General features: G+C 41.9%; 2 protein-coding genes across 2 annotated transcripts; one reads left to right on the forward strand and one right to left on the reverse strand.

Annotated features, from left to right (window-relative positions):
• The first annotated feature begins 65 nt into the window (after window positions 1-65).
• On the forward strand, window positions 66-1,592 carry mdh2 (malate dehydrogenase 2, NAD (mitochondrial)). The gene has a single exon (XM_085473260.1). It carries the CDS (start codon window positions 174-176, stop codon window positions 1,185-1,187), a length of 1,014 nt encoding a protein of 337 aa, XP_085329386.1. The 5' UTR covers window positions 66-173; the 3' UTR covers window positions 1,188-1,592.
• Window positions 145-15,696, reverse strand: rspo3 (R-spondin 3). The gene is made up of 6 exons (XM_085473261.1): window positions 14,784-15,696; window positions 10,850-11,044; window positions 10,171-10,314; window positions 9,881-10,027; window positions 9,553-9,738; window positions 145-3,116 (listed from the first exon to the last, which is right to left on the reverse strand). Exons 1-6 carry the CDS (start codon window positions 14,878-14,880, stop codon window positions 2,896-2,898), a joined length of 990 nt encoding a protein of 329 aa, XP_085329387.1. The 5' UTR covers window positions 14,881-15,696; the 3' UTR covers window positions 145-2,895.
• Between the last annotated feature and the right edge of the window lie 3,173 nt (window positions 15,697-18,869).

Raw genomic sequence — 18,869 nt, forward strand, 5'->3', positions numbered from 1 at the left:
ACGAACTGACGCAAATCAGACGTAAAATCGCGCGACCATTATCTTCGACGCATGACAACTCGGTAGTCTTCCGGTTTGCTCGTGGCTAGAGGACGTTGGTGTCACGGAAGAGAGGGGCTCCGAAGGCGTTTCAATTTTCACTCATTTCAGTAGCTGAATCAACATTCAAGAAGATGTTTTCCCGTGCTGTGAGACCTACCGTTAGCCTTGTGCGGGGCTTGGCCACCTCGTCACAGAACAACGCCAAGGTGGCGGTGCTCGGGGCTTCGGGCGGCATAGGCCAGCCGCTATCGCTGCTACTCAAGAATAGCCCCCTGGTGAGCCACCTCTCCCTGTATGATATCGCTCATACACCCGGAGTGGCTGCAGACCTCAGCCACATCGAGACGAGGGCCAAGGTGACCGGCCACATAGGCCCCGACCAGCTCGGCGCTGCGCTGCAGGGTTGCGACGTTGTGGTAATTCCAGCCGGCGTGCCCAGAAAACCAGGCATGACCCGCGATGACCTTTTCAACACCAACGCCAGCATTGTGGCCACCTTGACCGATGCCTGCGCCCGCACTTGCCCTGAGGCTCTGATCTGCATTATCTCCAATCCCGTCAACTCCACCATCCCGATTACATCAGAGATCATGAAAAAGCATGGAGTGTACAACCCAAACAAAGTGTTTGGTGTCACAACCTTGGACATTGTAAGAGCTAACACCTTTGTTGCAGAGCTCAAGGGCCTGGATCCTGCTCGTGTTAATGTGCCGGTGATTGGAGGCCATGCTGGGAAGACCATCATTCCTCTCATTTCCCAGTGCACGCCTAAAGTGGAGTTCCCTGCTGACCAGCTCTCCGCCCTGACTGAAAGGATCCAGGAGGCCGGCACAGAGGTGGTCAAGGCCAAGGCTGGAGCTGGATCTGCAACCCTCTCGATGGCCTATGCTGGCGCCCGCTTCACCTTCTCCGTCCTGGACGCCATGAATGGAAAAGAGGGAGTGGTGGAGTGTTCCTTTGTCAGGTCTGAGGAGACAGAGTGCAAGTACTTCTCCACACCTATCCTTCTGGGGAAGAACGGCATCGAGAAGAACCTTGGCCTCGGCAAGTTGTCCGCCTTTGAGGAGAAGCTGGTTGCTGACGCCATCGGTGAGCTGAAGGCCTCTATCAAGAAGGGCGAGGATTTTGTCGCCAACCTGAAGTGAACAGTTGACCCCCTTAAAAAACAGCTGTGATTGAGAATTTGTTCAGTCTATTTAAAGGCATCTGGCTAAATTTCCATCTGTCAGTGTCTCCTCTGTCGTTTTTGATTTAGACTCATCTTGATTCAGATACGATCCTTTTGAACTTGGTTGTATTTGTCATGTATAATTAATGTTCTCTTCTCAAACATTGCTTTATCTTGCACTTAAGATTTGTGTACATACTGTAATGTTGTAAAGTACATTTAAATCAGAATTTCATATATTTTCATGTGCAACCCCACATTAGTGGAGACTTCTTTGCTAAATGAATGAGGAGGAAATACTGTCATGCCTGATGCAAAATGCAGTAGATGCTGCTGTTGAGCAAAAATAATCACTCCACCAATAAACAGTTTAGCTTTAAAATGTTTCTTTATTTATTTTTGCATAAAATGGCTTGAATGGGTACACCCAGATGTGACTATCCTACATTTCATATCTCATATTCGTTTACTTGTTTAAACTGTCCAAATTGGGTTATGGATTATTCAAAAATGCACACAAATTTAATAACGCACTTTAATAAATTCAAGTATATTTTGCCAGAGTAGCTTCAGCTACAGAAAGATGGGCTCCCAGTATTTTCTTTTTTTTTTTTTTTTTAAAGTAAGTTTTTAAGGCCATAGCTTCTTACTACTGCAATCAGATTTAAGCCAAATGGAGAGCGTGGCATCTGTGTACTGAGTTTCACTTCCTAGTTGAGATCAGCTAATACTTGTTTGGATTGCACAAGATGAAGGTGAAGGGGCAAAAAAGAGAGATTAAAGCAGTCACAGGTACAAACCCATTATAGTTTTATTTGACATACAAGTGTTTTGGTTTCTAGTCGGAGCTGTATTGAGAGCTTCTATTTACACAAGAAAAACCAGTGGTAGATTAGATTTATCACTTATCTGGATAAAATTAACATTTCCACCAGACATGCATACACTTGAAACTTTATGACCATAATCCTTTTATTCATACCAAGCGGGTTCCCCTTTAGCTGGCCACACCAGATAGTTTGCTTACAGTGAATATTCTAATGATCTTGCAAATACTGCAAAGATGCAGTTGCCTACAAGGTAGGTCACCCTCAGCTGTAGTGATTATGAAGATGTCACGAGATGGAAAGAGCAAAAAAAAAAAAAACCCTCACTTTTTATCTTTATTTTTTCTTTACAAAATCTGCACCAAATAAAGAGATCTAAAGAACAAGAACAACAATAATGAGAATTCTTCTACATAATGCTGGAAAATCTACATTCAAAATCCAAGATGCACAATGTTGTACCAGAGCCCTATTAAATAACCATTTCAACAAACGTGTAATGTCTTTGTCTCTCATTACATTTCTCTGACAGTCCTCCACACTGTCACAGACAATTCTCAGTGTTCTGCAGTCCCAACAGCAGTCTCAGCAGTGTCTCCTGGACTTTTCATAAGAGACGCTCTCAGCGGTTGAAGAGGAGCTGAAAACAATAGTGGCTCCAGCCTTTTGGCTGAATGTGCCCCGTCCTGCTTGTGCATAAACAGTATATTCAAATCATACAGGTAGCAGCAACACCCCTGCAGAGAGAGGTTGTGAGTGGGGCAAACAGAGGTGAGGGCGGGGAAGTTTTGGAACACGAAGGATGGGAAGATGACAGAAGTAAGGTGGTGAGGCATTGGATGTTATCTCCCCCGAGCACTACTGGATAGGGCCGTCTACAGGTGAGACTAGCTCTGTCTCATGGCCTCTGCGGTGCCTGTGCTCTGTTTTGTTCCTGTTAACAGAATCTTCACGTTCACCCGTGTCTCTCTCCTTCTCTCGTTCCCTTTCTCTCTTCCTTTCCCGCCTCCCCTCCTGATTCTCCTTATCTTTCCGGTTGTTGCGATTCCTTCCTTCTCTCCGCTCATTCTTCTTCCGTCCTGAAAATTAAGAAGACCAAAAAAAATTAAGATTTGCAACGTCAGTGGATTGTGGGAGGTGTCAGTAGAAATGACTGCACAAGTATTTTCACAAAGGAATTTGGAATAAAAATATTGTTAAAAACTGCAGTAAATGTAGTAAGATGTCAATAATATTTCAAAAGATTGTCCTGCTGGGAAACCTCTGTGAAGTAAGAAATGCCAATTCCAGAAAGTATGCACTTGAAAGTAAAGCATTGTGCACAACTTTCATTTACAGTGCAACATGCTAAGGTTCTCACTAGATGTCAGTGTTTAATCAGCGGAAGCAGCTACACTGTCGGGTCTATCAGCTGTTGCAGCCCTCTCCGTGTGTGATGAGTAGACCTTTGTCCAAAATAGAAAGCCTTTAAATAAACCCCCAATTTATCTGTTCTTGCAACACCATCTCATAAACAAAACAGAGAATTTTGGAATGTTGAAGGTTTATCTCTGCTCGAGCCATAGTTAATAATGATAATAACAAGATCCAGCCGCAGGGAGTTTTGGAGACAGGACCTGCAAGTGAAAGCAGAGGAGGCCCTTTCCTGTTGTTGTACTGCTGCCGCTCATGTGTGAGTGGAACGGAGCAGCACGGCCTGCTCGGCTGTTGGCTGGCCGGTCGGGGATTGTGAAACTGCTGAAGTCGGCAGTAGGCAGAGACATAGGGAGAGGGGAAAGAGAGATAAAGTGGGAGAGAAAACGAGATCCCTGTCTCTCTCCTGTCCGCTTCACGTTCACCCCCCAGCCTTCCTATGCTCATCATCTCCCACTCCGTTCATTAATCAAGGCAGGTGTCTGCTTGGACCAGGGATCAAGTCTGACCCACACATTTTGAGCTTGTGATATGAAGCTCTCTCTGCCAGCTGTGTTTAACCTTCTAGAAATAATGAAAGAACAAGAGGACAGGAGACAGACACCACAGTGAGCAAAAAGTAAGTAAAAAAAAGAACAAATTATTGCGAAGACAGGTGATTTTAGTGATGGATGGTTGGATAGATGGACGGATGTAGTAATCTGACTCACTGACTCATTCGGGGTATGCCCCCTGTCCTCTGTAAACACAGGAAGTCCCCTTTGCTCTCATTGTTTTCTCTGCCCTGACACCATAACTATTTACAAGTTCAGTGGATTAGTCATACTGTAGCCCCTGTGCTTTTGTCGAGCCAGAAGAGAAACCTAATCCATGCCAGTGTTGAGATGATTACGAGAGTGTTTATCAAACCAACCTGCGTTTGGTTAGTTGGAACAGTTTCTGATGGGCCTTTTGTAAACTGTGTGTTGACATGTGTATAATGGTCCACAAATGGGACACCTTAAGAGGTTCTGGAACATTTTCAACCGACATTTAGCACATTCCCAAAAGTCAAGTTTTGATGAAAAATATCACAGAGTCTTAAAAGACTTTCAGTGAAGGATTTTTTGGCTGTGGGGAAAACACATGAAACACTTCCAGTAGCGTCATAATGTGGAACTTGAGCACATGGGCCATCAGCTTCCTAAACCACCGTGAATTTAGCTTTTCTTTGCACAAAGACTGGAAGCGATCGGAAACAGTAATTTCTGAACAATGCAAAGGTTGCTACTTTTTTGGAAATAAATGGAACGTAATATGTAATTTTTTTTTCTGTTTGTTTCAGGATTTAAATTGGTTGCATGCATTATTTGGTGAGGTTCAGAGGCACTGACCGGCAGATTTTTAAACCTTATGTCAAGTCCTAGGGGCCAGAATTGGTCCAGCAAAGACTCCAATCTGCCCCACTGAAAGGAGTACATAGGTTTTGAACTTTTAGCTGTATTTTAATACATTTTACAGCTTTTCCTATTAATAAAGACCTCCCCCATTGCCATTCAAACTGTGCCAAGGTAGATAAGAAAAGATTTTCTGTAAATTAACCACAAAAAAAGAAAAGGAAAATAGGTCTTTTATAAATATAGACAGTCTGGATGATTAGTTAAGTATCTTTATGCTGACAGAAATGAGTTTCCTTTGATCCAGCCCACTAAAGATCAAAGTGGTGATAAAAAATGAGTCTGACATCCCTGCGCTAGATGATCAAGTTAGCAAGCGAGCAGTGTCCTGGCATCTCAGCACATAGCTGGCATGCTTGACAGTCATATACATTTTGATATAATGTTAAACCATTATATCACTCTTTACGGCTGAGCCAGTTGTGGTAACTGCCACAGCTGGGAAGCAATGGAAACATTTATGATTATATGACATATGACATTTCTGGCAAATCTGGATCCAGTAAATATCTTGCCTGTAACTACTCTCAAATTCAACATAAGATGCCACAGATGACAAACATTTGTCTTTTGTTGTAAGTTTCCTGTAATCTATCATTAAGGATCATCTGGAATATTTACACAAAATATGTGAGTTGGCATTTACAGGAGCTTTATAAGGCTCTAAGATTAATGCTGCTCTAGTCCAGTAACATGGGATATATAGGTTATAGCTTAGGGAAAGCTGGGCACTGAGGCAATCATATTTTAGGGGAGGGCTGTGCAATCCTATGGAGACACCTCTGTTATCAGGCCATGTTATTCCCTTTGAAATGCCTGCCTGTACATTATAAGTTAGTGTAGATCTGCTGAACTGGCTATGATATAACTGCAAGAAATCTGTTACAACATTGTCATAAAGGACAGGATTCAAGAGGGCTTTACTGACTGCATACACAATACTCCCTCTCTCTCTCTCTCTCTCTCTCTCTCTCTCTCTCTCTGTGTGTGTGTGTGTGTGTGTATGCTGGAGCAATAAGTGAGCAAGCATGCTACACTAAAAATATCAAAATAAAAAAACAAGCAGAAGTATAGAGTGGTGAAGGAGGAATAAAAATCACAGACCGTATTAGATGACTCTATAACTGTGGTGAGAACAGCAGACAGACAGAGATCAAATGAGAAAGTTAAGGGGCAGTGAGGGTAAGGGGAGGTTTGTGTCTATGTATGTGAATATTTAGTAGGGGCACTGTATTCTGTAATGGAATACATTTTAAAAGTAACCTTCCCAACACTGCACATCCCCTGTGGCAGGCGTTCTGTCGTCCGGGGAGATTTTGGCGAGAGCCAGGCGGGGATTATAGGCTATGGGCTGTCCCATAAGTGGAATGTTGGCTGCATGGTTGGCAGAATGTCATGGGGGTCTGTGGGTGTGTGTAAACCTCCGCCCTCGCTGACTGCTTGCTGTTAGTTGGCTCAACTGTCTCTAATATGCATGAGTGTCACTGAGGGTGTGTATACTGGAGTAAAAGGGGGGCTAAGGTCCATCCAGCTACAGCGATAGTGAGGTGAACTGCAGGCTAATTGAAGGACAAATCAGACATTACAACTATTGAGAGAGAAGGCAGCAAATGAGGTTGTGTATGTCAACATCAATAAATTAGCTCTGAGACTTAGCATGTCTGCTTCCCCACAGTTTTACACCTCTTCCGATTTTATATCACTAATTTAAAAACAGTGCTTAATCAGACCCAGGTGGCATTTGGGATTTTGAAATTGTTCTGCAGCTTTGCGGATGTAGGAGCTACAATAGCTGACACCTTTGGAGATCAAAAGCTTTTTTCCCCTAATATCAGTCATTTTGAAACAATGCATATGAACTGTGCTGTGATTGGACACATACAATCTATCATGCATACACATATTTTGTATATATTTACATTTATTTGATTATTTATATTGAAACAGGTTTTAAACAAGTTGCTAAAGTTGTCGTTGGGTTAGTTCTTTGTTGCACTGCAGCATGTGACAATTCAAAGATATACTTAGGCTAAAAAAGTCGCTCGTGGTCAAGGTAGCCATTCGTGTTACCTGAATCCTTGTTGCTTGCACGAGTGGCAAAAGTACAGACATTCTGTACTTAAGTAGAAGTGTAGATACTTGTGTTAAAAAGTACTGTTGAAGTACTGATTCAACTTCTTTACTCAAGTAAAAGTGAAAATGTAAAGTCTCTGAAATGTACTCAAAGAAAGAAAGTAAAAAGTAGTTGCTTAAAGGACAATTTTGCCATCCATTTATATGCACAGGTAATAGGACCACAGGTAAATGCCTGGAATGCCACATTACCAGTCCATTCCTGGGGGCACGTGAGAATGCAAATGTCAGCACGGTTAGATGGGACAGTAAGCAGTCTTTAACCTGCCCAATCTTGATCTAGTACACCTGAGTGTTTACATACTACCTCCTGCCATGTGCTACATGTGAGAAAGGGTTATTTTTGACAATTTCCTGGGATGAGTCGCGCAACGTCATCTGAAGATTACATGCAAAATTATGAACACTTACCCTGCAAAGTACAGCACAGCCACTACCTTCTAACTGGTTTAAACAAAAAAAAAAGAAGGAAAATTATCTTGCCAACATGTCAACATTTACTGATTGTGCATGCCCGTAGCCTTTTATGAACTGATTAAAGGTTCTGTCGCATATTTCCTAGATTTAATACACAGACATTTGGACACAAAGTATCACAAGAGTTTAGGTTTGCGGTACAGATGAGTGAAAATAAAAGCAAGAAGAATAAGGAGAAAGAAGAGCAATGGTAAAGAAAAAAAACAACAGGGTCAGGCCAGATTGGATGAAATGAGTGAAGGACTTAGTGTTCTAATGTGGAAGAGTAAAACAATGTACTGAGAGAAGCAGGAACAGAAGAGGATAGAAGGGGGCGGAGGGACAAAAGAAGAAAGTGCAAAAGAGGAGAAAAGGATGAGGACAAGAGGAAGGATGTATCAGTGTCAGAGAGCTGTTGGAGGATTACTGGAGGCTCTCTGAAGTCAGACCACTGACCCTCTAGCGTGTGCAGAACGTAAACAGCGGGTAGAGGATACACCGAGGCAGATAATTAGCTCCCACGCACCAGGGTTTCTCTTGGAGCTGGGGCAATCGGGTTATCCCACAAAGGAGCAAAGTCGATAAGAAGGGTCTGTACTGTGTCTGTGCACACAGATCTTTCTTTCTTTCTTTCTTTCTTTCTTTCTTTCTTTCTTTCTTTCTTTCTTTCTTTCTTTCTTTCTTTTTCGTTCTATCTGTCGCTCTGTCTCTGTACCCCTTTCGTCAGTCTCTGGGTACATCAACAGATCCGTCGACTCTACGCTAGACTCTCGGCACCGACCCCAAATGACTGGGTGCGCTAGCTGGGAGCTTATATGGGGGTCTATGTTTTCTTTGGTTTGTTGGGGAGTGTGTGTGTGTGTTGGGGATGATGATGAGGGGATAGATCAGTGAAAAGATACAGATAGGAAATGTGTGAGAGAGAGACAGAGGGCATATTTCACAGTCTGCCTTACAAATCACGCCAACTCAGTATACTGTCTTCACAAATTACCACTCTGAGTAATGGCTGTGTAGTTATTTCAGTGAGACAATGCTGGTATGTGTGTGTGCCTGCATGGAAATGTGAGTATGTGCATCTATTGCTCTTGCTTGAAATGGAGAATGGCACATCTATATCTGGAATTGTTTGTGCCTGTGTTGGTTTGCATATGTGTGTGTGGGAGAGAGTTATTGCATATGTGTGTGTGTATTGGCAGCTGTGGGGATAAACCAATACTGATCCCCTGGTCGCCGCGTGCCTCCCAGGGGGAGGATGTTGATGTTGAGCTGGCTGTTTCTGCTCCAGAGTCAACTGCTTTTCTGCTGCATCACACACACACACACACACACACACACACACACACACACACACACACACACACACACAGTGTTTGTTCTGTAAGTGTGAGGCCCCAGGGGGCTGGATCTCAGCCTCCTACCCTGTCTGCAATCTGTCATTTAACACTACAGAGCCCAGGCGAAAAAACAACCAGCCGTAGCCACCAACCACCTCAGCAACCACACGCTCAGTACGCACAACACAAGATGATTGTAAATGCACTACAGCTTCGGGTTTAAAAGGGGACGAGCCCGTCTGAAAGCAGTTTGCACTCTATTCATTAGAAATAATCACGCTATCCCCTGTTTACTAGGAGCACAGAAAGCGGTTTTACTGTTTAAAATCCAAAGAGCTCTCGTGGGTAAAACACGCAGCATAGCCATTGCAACATCACACATGTGTTCTCCCCACTGTCCTCACTCTAGCGACAATGACAGTCCTCTGAGTAAACAGTCGTAGTCCTGAGCGGAAGAACGGCTAGCTCTGGTTGTTCAAGCTTAAGCAGTGTGGTCTGGAATTCATAGAGAATTGAAACCGTGCCATGTAGCTCAAATACAATGTTGGCAGTAAGTGTGATGGGTCAGCAGCAATTACCAAAGACAGTGTAATATATAGTAAGCATCTTATTTGATAATTCCTTCTGGGGGGGAGGGTTGTGTGTTTTTATGTCGCATCACGTGGGATTTAAGTTGGGCACAAAAGCAGTGCTACTCTGTCACAGCATCTTCTCAGAAATTATGTTTTTTTTTTCTTTACCTGGACATTTCCTCCTCCTGACCATGCACTCTCTGATCTCAGAGACCTCAGGGCAGGGTTTGCCAAAGGACGACGGGTACTGCATGACCTGCCTTGTGCGGGTCTCCTGGCCCCGCTTGAAGCCACAGGTTCTACCAGATTTCGAGCAGGGGCTCCACTCGCTCCATTCACCCACCTCACAGTGCACTGACAGGAGGAAATTGGCAGAAGGGGAAATATAAGGATAATAAATATTTTGCAAAATTTTGACATGGGGTTACTCGCTTTTTCAAAATGGTTATTTACCAGACATTTTTCTTTAACATATCCACACTCACACTGGACTGACCTTGCGGTATGCACTCCATGAGTTTGTCATTGGGCTCATAGTCCTCTGGACAGACATGGTGACACATGCCACTGAGCTGGTATAGGCCCGGTCGGCACTGCTTACACATGTCGCTGCTCACACATGACTCACAGTCTGCAGGACACTCTGCACAGACAAAATGTAATCTGGCATGTAATATGTTTAATGTAGTTCTATATAAACTAGTTCTGCAACCCAAATAAATGAAATAAAAGGCGAACTTAAAAAAAAATCCCCATGCCTGATTAATGTAAACTCTGAGTACTCACTGAGAATACACTCCCTCTGTGCGTCGCTGCGGACCATGCCCTCGGGGCAGTTCTCCTGGCACTTGCCCAGGTGAAGGTAGAATCCTGCTCGGCAGTGCGTGCAGAAGTTCTTGTTGAAGCAGGAGTCGCACTCCGACCTGCACTCTGACGGAGAAACACAGACCCACCGCCAGCGTTTATTTAAACCATACAAGTTATCGTGTGTGTCCTGCACGTTAAATATACAGGGTGTCACTGTGTGTGTGTGTGTGTGTGCGTGTGTGTGTGTGTGTGTGTGTGTGTGTGTGTCAGGCTGGAAAAACAATATGGGACACTGCGGGGAAATTAATGTTTTACAGGCTGGATCATGATAAATGATTTTAAACAAAGCAACTCTTGATTTCATATAATGTCACCAAAAGGAAACATGCTAACAGGGTCAGTCTCATGTTTTTCACTTGTTCAGGAACATGTAGGCCTCGACTTCATGCCATACTACACTTCACTAGGCAGGACATATGATTTAATGATGCACACAAAGTCAAGTTACGCTTTTAAAGGCACCATATTTAGCCTGAATATTTCAGTGCTTGTGCTCGTTCAAATTTGGATGTTCTTTTTTCATTGGAATCATGCAGTCAGTTAACATATCCATAAAAATTCTTTTAAAATTTTTATATTTGCAGTTCATTTGACTCACTTGTACAGGTGTTTCTTTCAGGAGAGCGTGTGCCATAAAAGCCTGGCGGACAGGAAGTCATGCACACCCCGATCTGCTTCATCCCAATCCTCTCCAAATGCATGAAGAAGCGCGGCTTGCAGGAAAGACAGCCATTGTAGTCAGAGCAGGTCAGACAGCCACCCTGCTGGCACCCTGAGCTCACACCAGAGATCGCTGTCGAGAGGAGAGGGTGGATGGGTTTCACATTAGATATAGATCTCACACACAAAAATATTAGGATTCTTATAAAAAAGGAATATTTATGAATAAATATGACATATTTTTCCAGATATTTTAGGGCAACTCAAAGTTCTGAGTGCATGTATAACTCATTCCTTCAATGTTCCACCTTTTTGTATAAAAAGGCAAAAAGAGAGAGAATACCAGTGCTTTTCAAAACTACAAGAGTGTTGCTTTTGTTACAGAACCTTTTATATCTTTTTATAATTGAGGCAAAACTCACAACAAGCACTTGATATCTGAGTTTTGCATTCTCAAGTTTCTGTCTACGATAGCTTTAAAATCTTGCAGTGATGGTAATAAAACAGGGAATGAAATGAAAATGGAGAAAAGGTTAAAATCCACATTTTTAAGTGTGAGGCCAAAGGTAAATTTAGCTCCACCAGGAATTAAATATATTTACAAGGGTTGCATTACAGAAGACAAACCACTTAATGTCACATTAACTTAAAGCCCAGTGCCAATGACAGCAATTTATTCCATATTTGCAACTCTGTTTATGTGCATACGTACTGAAGTGTTTAGTTTATGTTGATATATATTCAAGAGTAGAGTTGTCCTCCCCAACTATATACCAGTTTGAGATGATTCACCACACTTTGTCTTCCATGGATGAAAGTACAGGTTGTAGGTTTTAATCATTTTAACTGTATGTTGCAACTTTGTCCCCGGCATGTTTAATGTCTCTCAAATTCCAACATGTTTGCATCAGTGTGATAGTATTTTAAGTAAACGAATCATAACAAAGGCTAATAGTGACAAATTGTAGAAATATGACTTCTTTGAAAAAACATAACAGTCTTATATAATATTTGCTCTTTGGTGTCTGATTTAAATTGGAGCACAATGAACAGCGATAAAGTGGACAACCACAGAGGTGATTTACTGAATACAACCTGACATGCACACCAGGTCCCAGGCACCTACAGTGTTGCTGTCTCCATGAAGACATTGGTTAACACACTTCCTTAAATAATGGCATAATGGAGGGTTTTGAGAAACCCTCGCATGGACAGCTATGTGACAGAAACATATTAATCCATACAAGGAGTGACTCCTGTGTGAGTATATAGGCAATAAGAGTCTTTGAGAGATTTCCCACGTTTTATATACTATTATATTCACCTGCGCTGCTGCTTCTGTTTGAGAGGTGTTGCCATAATCACATATGTCAGGTAAATTAAAAGCAACCCCTGCAAGAACGTCAGGAATTGGTTTTCCTCCCCAGTCTTGGCATTGCATGCCACTGGCTTTCATTGGCCAGCATTTTCAACTCAGGGTTTAGCTGTCAGTTTACCATAGATCATGGATACTTTGTTTGAAATATCCTGACTATCTTTACAACCGCTGTCCATTTGCCCACATGTGTTCCTGCCAAGTTGCCCTGATTCACAGAAGCCTTAAAACACAGGAATTTGGCCTTCCCCTTGCTTTTGCACCAACGAAGCCTCAGTTGGACAGTGGTAACTTGCATAACAACAAGAGTTACACATATAATAAACACATTTGCACACATACACATTTTGTTTTTCTTTTTTTTTGCAACCCCCCCACTTCATTTCATCCATTGTGTTACATGCTTACCTTCATGCCTCTCAATTCACCCAGGCTTTACTGTGCACAAACTCTGTTGTTAGCCATAAATCAAAGCATCCTCCATGAAGCTGAAACATCTTCATTAACTATAATATTAACGTAATTCCCACTATTAACCCGCCCCCTTTGTTTCTGGGTGAATCATCACAGACAGGAAGCTCACAGCTTGGGTTCTGTCTCTGTGTGGTGATTTGGACCTGCTAACTGAATGGTCATTGACCCACCCCCACTCACTCTTACCCCCTGCTTTCCCTCTAATGTCTGTACTCATTCACCCTTTCACCAACTAAACCCTCCATCCTCCCTAATATCTGCTTTCTTAGAGGAAGTTGGGATTCATAGAAGGGCCTATCAATTGATGGTTACTGAGTCAGTCTGTAAGAAAGAAGATTAACCTACTCCTTAACACAAAAACCAATTAACATTGGGTCAGTATGTCAATATATGCTGAGGTTACAATTTTTTAAATCTTTTTGAGTAAAACAACATATTTTAGTGTATCGTCCTGCACAGAAGTTGTTGACGTTCTCGTTTCATCTCTTTCACACTCTGCTGAGAGGCTCTTTAATATTGTTTAGAGGGAAATAAACACAGAAAGTGAAAATATGCGGGGGGTCTAAAGCAAACACTGATGTCTACATTTGTGTGGTACAAACACACGTTTAAGGGAAAATAATCAACTCATTACATGCCCGATAGATTCGACATCTATCTGGTCCTGTGTGCAGGTCTGAGCTCTGCAATCCAATGTAAAGAGAAACAGGTGTAGTGAGATCTTTTAGCCCCAGGTGGCAGGGATAAAAACATCACTCCGAAGGTCCATTGTTGTAGATCACAGACAGTTTTGACCATACTGGCAAGCGATACATGGAATATTCCAGTTATCACCGCTCATCTCAAACGGAGTTAGTCACAGAGCACATCTGGAGACCCTCAATGATAAAGTGTGCGTAGGAAGAACAGAAAAAATACCTTATTGATAATTATTTCATAGTGTCATGGAAAAAAGCTGCTCATTGCCCAAGAGAGGAGACATATTGTTGGACCCCAGAGAGATATATGAGAGCCGAAATACCTTCACAGTCAGTGTGGAACTTCTCTGCTGTTTGCTGGAGTCAGTTTTGCATTGACTAACATTTTGCACAATTACAAGAGTTACATTTTGAATTCATATTCACCAGAACATGAATCCATCAGAATGTACCCTGCTGATGTGCACCAACAGATAAAAAAAAATCTCCAAAAAATGTTTTTTAATACTTTATAGTATAAGGCAGCAAATTCACGTAAATCTCACTAAGTATATGAGCTAAAGCTTTATTATTCACCAACCCTGAAACCAAACAAACAACAAACTCCGCGCATGAAGTCTGCTCCGCTGACCGCTAGAGAGCGACGGGAACCACGAGACCGAGCGCACAGGGAGGCTGCTGCAGCCTTCAGGTGAATGAATCCAATTAAGGAAAAGGGTTTTAATAGAGAGCTTGATTCGCTCACCCAGTCTAGGCACGGGCAAAATATATACATTTAATAAAAAAAAAAAAAAGAAAAAAAAAAAAAAGGAAATACCAGTTTTCCAAATTAAGCAAACATACATAATTATTAAACTCCATTGCAGAAATTAGAGTTGGGAGTATGGGTGATGGTAATGTGTTGTTGTTGTTTTAAGTATTTTGTTTTTATCTATTTATTTATTTGTTAATTATTGCTTTTAATCCTGTTTCATATGCAGAAAAATTAAATGTCACCTGAACTTTTATTTGATGATGTTTTGATTTGGTGATCACTTTAAAAGCGCATCAGGAGGATTGTTTGTTTACTTTCATATCTGTCAATTTATTACACGGCGCAAAATTAATGTAACCGATTAAGAAATCTGACCAAAGACTAAATATTGGAAGATTTGTTTTAATGGCAACAGAATGTACGATGCAGATCTTCGTAACTTCGACTGAAATCGGTTAATAAATATTGTTGAGCATAAGCTGAAATTAAGTGAATATCAATTAAAAACTAGAAGAAATAATATACAAGCCTAATAATGGGACTTTGTGGCGCGGAACAGCACTTTACTCACGTTTATGTTGCCGGTGCCTGGAGCTGCTGTGCTGCTGACAACCAATGTAATCCATGCAGTGCAAGATGATCAAAACAAAGGAGAGTTGTAATTGCATAGTAGCCCAGAGGTGAGACTCGTAAAGCCAATGTCAATGTTCGCCAAAACACTTATTAATAAGATTCCGTTTTCTGTCCCCAGACGAAGACAGAGGCGGGATTGCAGGTAATTCCTAGACACAGCGGGACCCCCAGCAATGTGGTGATATGTGGTGATGGTAATGTACAGTGGCCCAATGATGCCTGGGCCGCTTAGACTGTAACATCCTGGATAAGGTCCACATATGTGCCAAGAAAGCCAGACTGAGTTAGGGATCCGTTATCCTTGTAGTTATAAAGAACATCCCCCCCAACAAAAAAACCCCAAACAAAAACCAAACAACCACGCCAAAAAGATGGATTTTCATCCGTTGCGAGGAGGAGAAAAGTAGAATCAAACATCAGTGAAGGTCGCAAAGAAAAAATAGAATGATTAATGAAGCATTATCGTGACTCTCGAGAAGTTTGAGGGATTAAATCCATTTGTAGAACTCCAAATGAACCTTTCCCTCCCTCTCCAAGTCTTTCTCAGAAGAGAACCGTGCGTCCCGGTGTACAGACTGCGCTAATATGCCGAGGGTCTCGGCTTCATCTGACCATCAGCTGACGTAAAAGCCACTACAGGACCAACAACAGAAAAGACAAATTAAGTTTTTACGTTAAACAGCTCGCGTTGCTCTAACCACCAAGCGCACACCTCCTCCTTCTCGCTGAGCTACAACTGAACCAAAGTAAATCTCCACAGTTTCAGCGCTTTTCTGCTTTGCGTGCAGGACCCATTCACTTCCCTCAGCCCGCTGATGACTTCAGCTATCTCTCTCTCACTCTCTCCCTCCCTGTCGATCTCTCTCTCTCTCCGAAGCTTGGGATATGCCCTCTAAATAAACTTTGGAGTTCAGAGAGAGAGAGAGAGAGAGAGAGAGAGAGAGAGAGAGAGAGAACCTTGTTTTTCAGCGAGGGTTTAGTAATGTGAGCTGTTGCTTCTCTGTGATTCCTATTTGGTTTTGCTATGAAGCTTTGGATGATCATTACTCAGTTGTTAAAAGATGTCATCAGATGTATACTTGAGTTTTGCTAAATCTTTTGTGCAAATTAATTTCTGTTTGATAAGCAGAAGAAAATGATAGACGGATGAATGAATCGATGGGTAATTTCTACATCTCATAAAGGAGGTATTTCCCATCCTAAATAATATAATAAAACATTAGTGCCGATGTTTTTGAAGATGTTTTTGCTTTGGCTGACATTCTTTGGACAAATTCATATCAAAACAGTTTTTCTCCCACTGAAGTGACATTTTAAAGTCACTCCAGTCGTACTGAAGTCTGCTGAGTACGTATCTGCCAAAAACTGTTATTTCATGCATTTGAAGAGTTGTGAGATTGCTTAAATGAGGCAAGTGGTGCAAAATGGTCTCATAACGTTCTTGATAAATGCAACCTTTTTCTTTTTCTTTTCTTTCTTTTTTTTTTTGCGACAGGGAGGGATAGTTCAGCAGGGAGGTAGAAAATCCCCAAAAAGCAGTAGCACCTCACTGTATTGCCTCTAGAGGGAGTTCCATAAAAGCTTGTGGCACAGATTCTGCACAGAAAAGCACGGGGATCAGTAGGTTATGGGGAACTTTACACTTGACCTTTGTTTGATGAGTCACCGTGTTTTTTCTATTTATACAATGTAGAAGATTATTCAAGAGAATAACAGCAAAGTTTAAAATAGACATGTAACCCAAGAATAATATTCAAATCTTGTTTTGGCCTCAAATTATTTAACATCAAGGAAATATAAATACACTATCAGTCAGTGATACATATGTTGGGACGACCTAAGCACGCAGACGCAAACAATGCAGGTTTAGACATTTTGGTGATAAATTCTGTTAAATGGATGGACTTTGTGATTTACCTCTACGTTTAGTGAACTACAGCCTCTGGAGACCAGAGCAGAGCAGTGGAAAGGGCAGCTGAAGCTTCATTTGTCTAACTAGTGTGTTGATGTTTAGGGGAACAGTATCCATGAGTCCAGTGCTTTTCCTCCCTGTGGCTTCTGGTCTTTCATCAGTCACTGTGCTGAGGAAAGCAATACAAACACAGTGTGGACTAGTTCTTTATAGCAATACTTCCCTGTTTGCCTGTCTGTACTAACTCAGGACCAGGACGGTGAGACATAACAGAGATTGATGCATTGTTTTAAACCCTTTCACCTCCACCGAGGCAGACTCCTGGATCCAAACTTTGCCACAGATGCGTTAATGTGGAACATGTGACTCTAATACACACATTTGTGTCTTCTTGCCTTCCTTTTTGTAAACTGGTGTGTCTTTGAGCAGCGGCATAGTAACGCCTTTGTTAAACTTTGTCAGACTATGAAATGTAATCTCATGTGTCTCTCTTCCATGATTTTGCAAAAAAAAAAAAAAAAAAAGGGGGGGGGGAGTGTTGCAAAAACATTCAGATACAATGTTATGAAAAATTATGAAATTTGCCACCTTGCTTCCTTTAGTCCCATCAGTTTGGTATAAGGGATATGGAAGAATAATGCTGGTCTTTGTGTGCCAGTCTGAGCAAGCCCATGGGAATAGGCACGTGTGTGTATCTGTGTGTGTGCGGGTGTCTATGTGGCACTGGGGTGTGGAAGGTTAAGGTCACTTGGTCAGTCCCTGAGACCGTCCAGTGAGAGAATCACTCGACACCTGTAAATGAAGTCGGGCAGGTGCACAAACCCTCTCGACCAGCGATGGATGTACGCGACAAGATTTTTTTTTCTTTTTAATACCACATCCAGTCCTATTTTAGCCTTAATCCATTTTAGGCATTGTACAAGACTTTGTACCATTATACATGATGACACAAAGTCTGGCACAAATTAAGGTTAGCATAAAGAACTTTTAAATTCCCAGCTGTTGCTTCTGGTGTTTTGTTTAATAATATGTGTGTCATGATCCTGGGTCTGCTGACCCAGCGTTTTGTGTTTAGTTTATGTAGCTTCAGGTTTCCTTAGTTCATTGTTTTCATGCCTAGGTGTTTCTAGTTATTTTCCCCTCGTGTTTCCACTATGTTAAGTCTCCCCTGCTTTTCATGTATTTCATGTCTGTGGCTTATGTTGTCAAGTTCAGGTTGTCATGTCTATATCTCACTGTGTTTCCTGTTTTATTGTGAAGAGGTCTGGTGTGTCTCTGTTCATCATGTTCAGTTACTCTCCCCCTGTGACGTAATTATGTTCATGTGTCAGCTGGGTTCCCATGTGTTGCCACTTCCCTCATTATCCTCCTGTGTCCATTTAGTCTGTGTGTTCTCAGTCATTCTTTGTCAGGTCGCCCGTTGTACTGGTCCGTTGTATTCGTCTGTTGTTACTGCTCCGTTGTTTCTATGTCTCCGCTCCAGGTATCCCTGTCAGTTCGTCATGTTTAGAGTTTTGAATGTTTCGTTTTAGTTCACCCAGTTTAAGTCATTGTTTAGTTTTCATCGATTCCCTATTATTTTGTACCCTCGTTTCTTGCCTTAATAAACGGCTTGTTTTGTTATTCACATCTCATTTCGGTCTGCGCTTGAGTCCTTCCCTGCAACATACGGTCTGCCCTAGCCAGACCGTGACAATGTGCCTAATACTGACTAGAATATATTGAGTCTGGGTTGATCTGTGGAGCATTAAATTCTGATCTTATAGTCTCTTAAAATATTTGCTTCCAGTATATGTTAACAGCAAAAAATGCATTTGCTGCATAATGGATGGGATCAGTTGTTGAACCTGCTGCTTGTCATCCAGCCTTCCCTAAACAGTTAAGCCACAGCCATCAAACGTTCAAACGTCCTAAAAATGAAAAGACATTTTGAAAGAAACACACACAGACACTTATAAACTTAAAATTAGCATCAATTTGGATTTATGTGACCACCAAAAATGAAACAATAAAACTTGCTCTCCTTTTAGCTCTGTTTTGGTTTCTATTACCACCTGAGTGAGAAATCTGGTTCTTCTCTGCATTCACCAGCTAGTTGCTAACTTTATCTGT

The sequence above is a fragment of the Copadichromis virginalis genome, linkage group LG11 (assembly GCF_057382275.1).
Source record: "Copadichromis virginalis isolate Kocher_CV1m ecotype Utaka linkage group LG11, C_Virginalis_male_GT1.1, whole genome shotgun sequence".
Taxonomy (NCBI): Eukaryota; Metazoa; Chordata; class Actinopteri; order Cichliformes; family Cichlidae; genus Copadichromis; species Copadichromis virginalis.

What these genes read in the sequence shown, in the direction of transcription:
- mdh2 (XM_085473260.1), top strand. Translation starts at nt 174, where the DNA reads ATGTTTTCCCGTGCTGTGAGACCTACCGTTAGCCTTGTGCGGGGCTTG.
- rspo3 (XM_085473261.1), bottom strand. Translation starts at nt 14,880, where the DNA reads ATGCAATTACAACTCTCCTTTGTTTTGATCATCTTGCACTGCATGGAT. An exon ending in ACAGAGGGAGTGTATTCTCA is followed by an intron (nt 10,028 to 10,170) that starts GTGAGTACTCAG and finishes TTGTCTGTGCAG; the next exon opens with AGTGTCCTGCAGACTGTGAG. An exon ending in CATGGAGTGCATACCGCAAG is followed by an intron (nt 9,739 to 9,880) that starts GTCAGTCCAGTG and finishes TCCTCCTGTCAG; the next exon opens with TGCACTGTGAGGTGGGTGAA.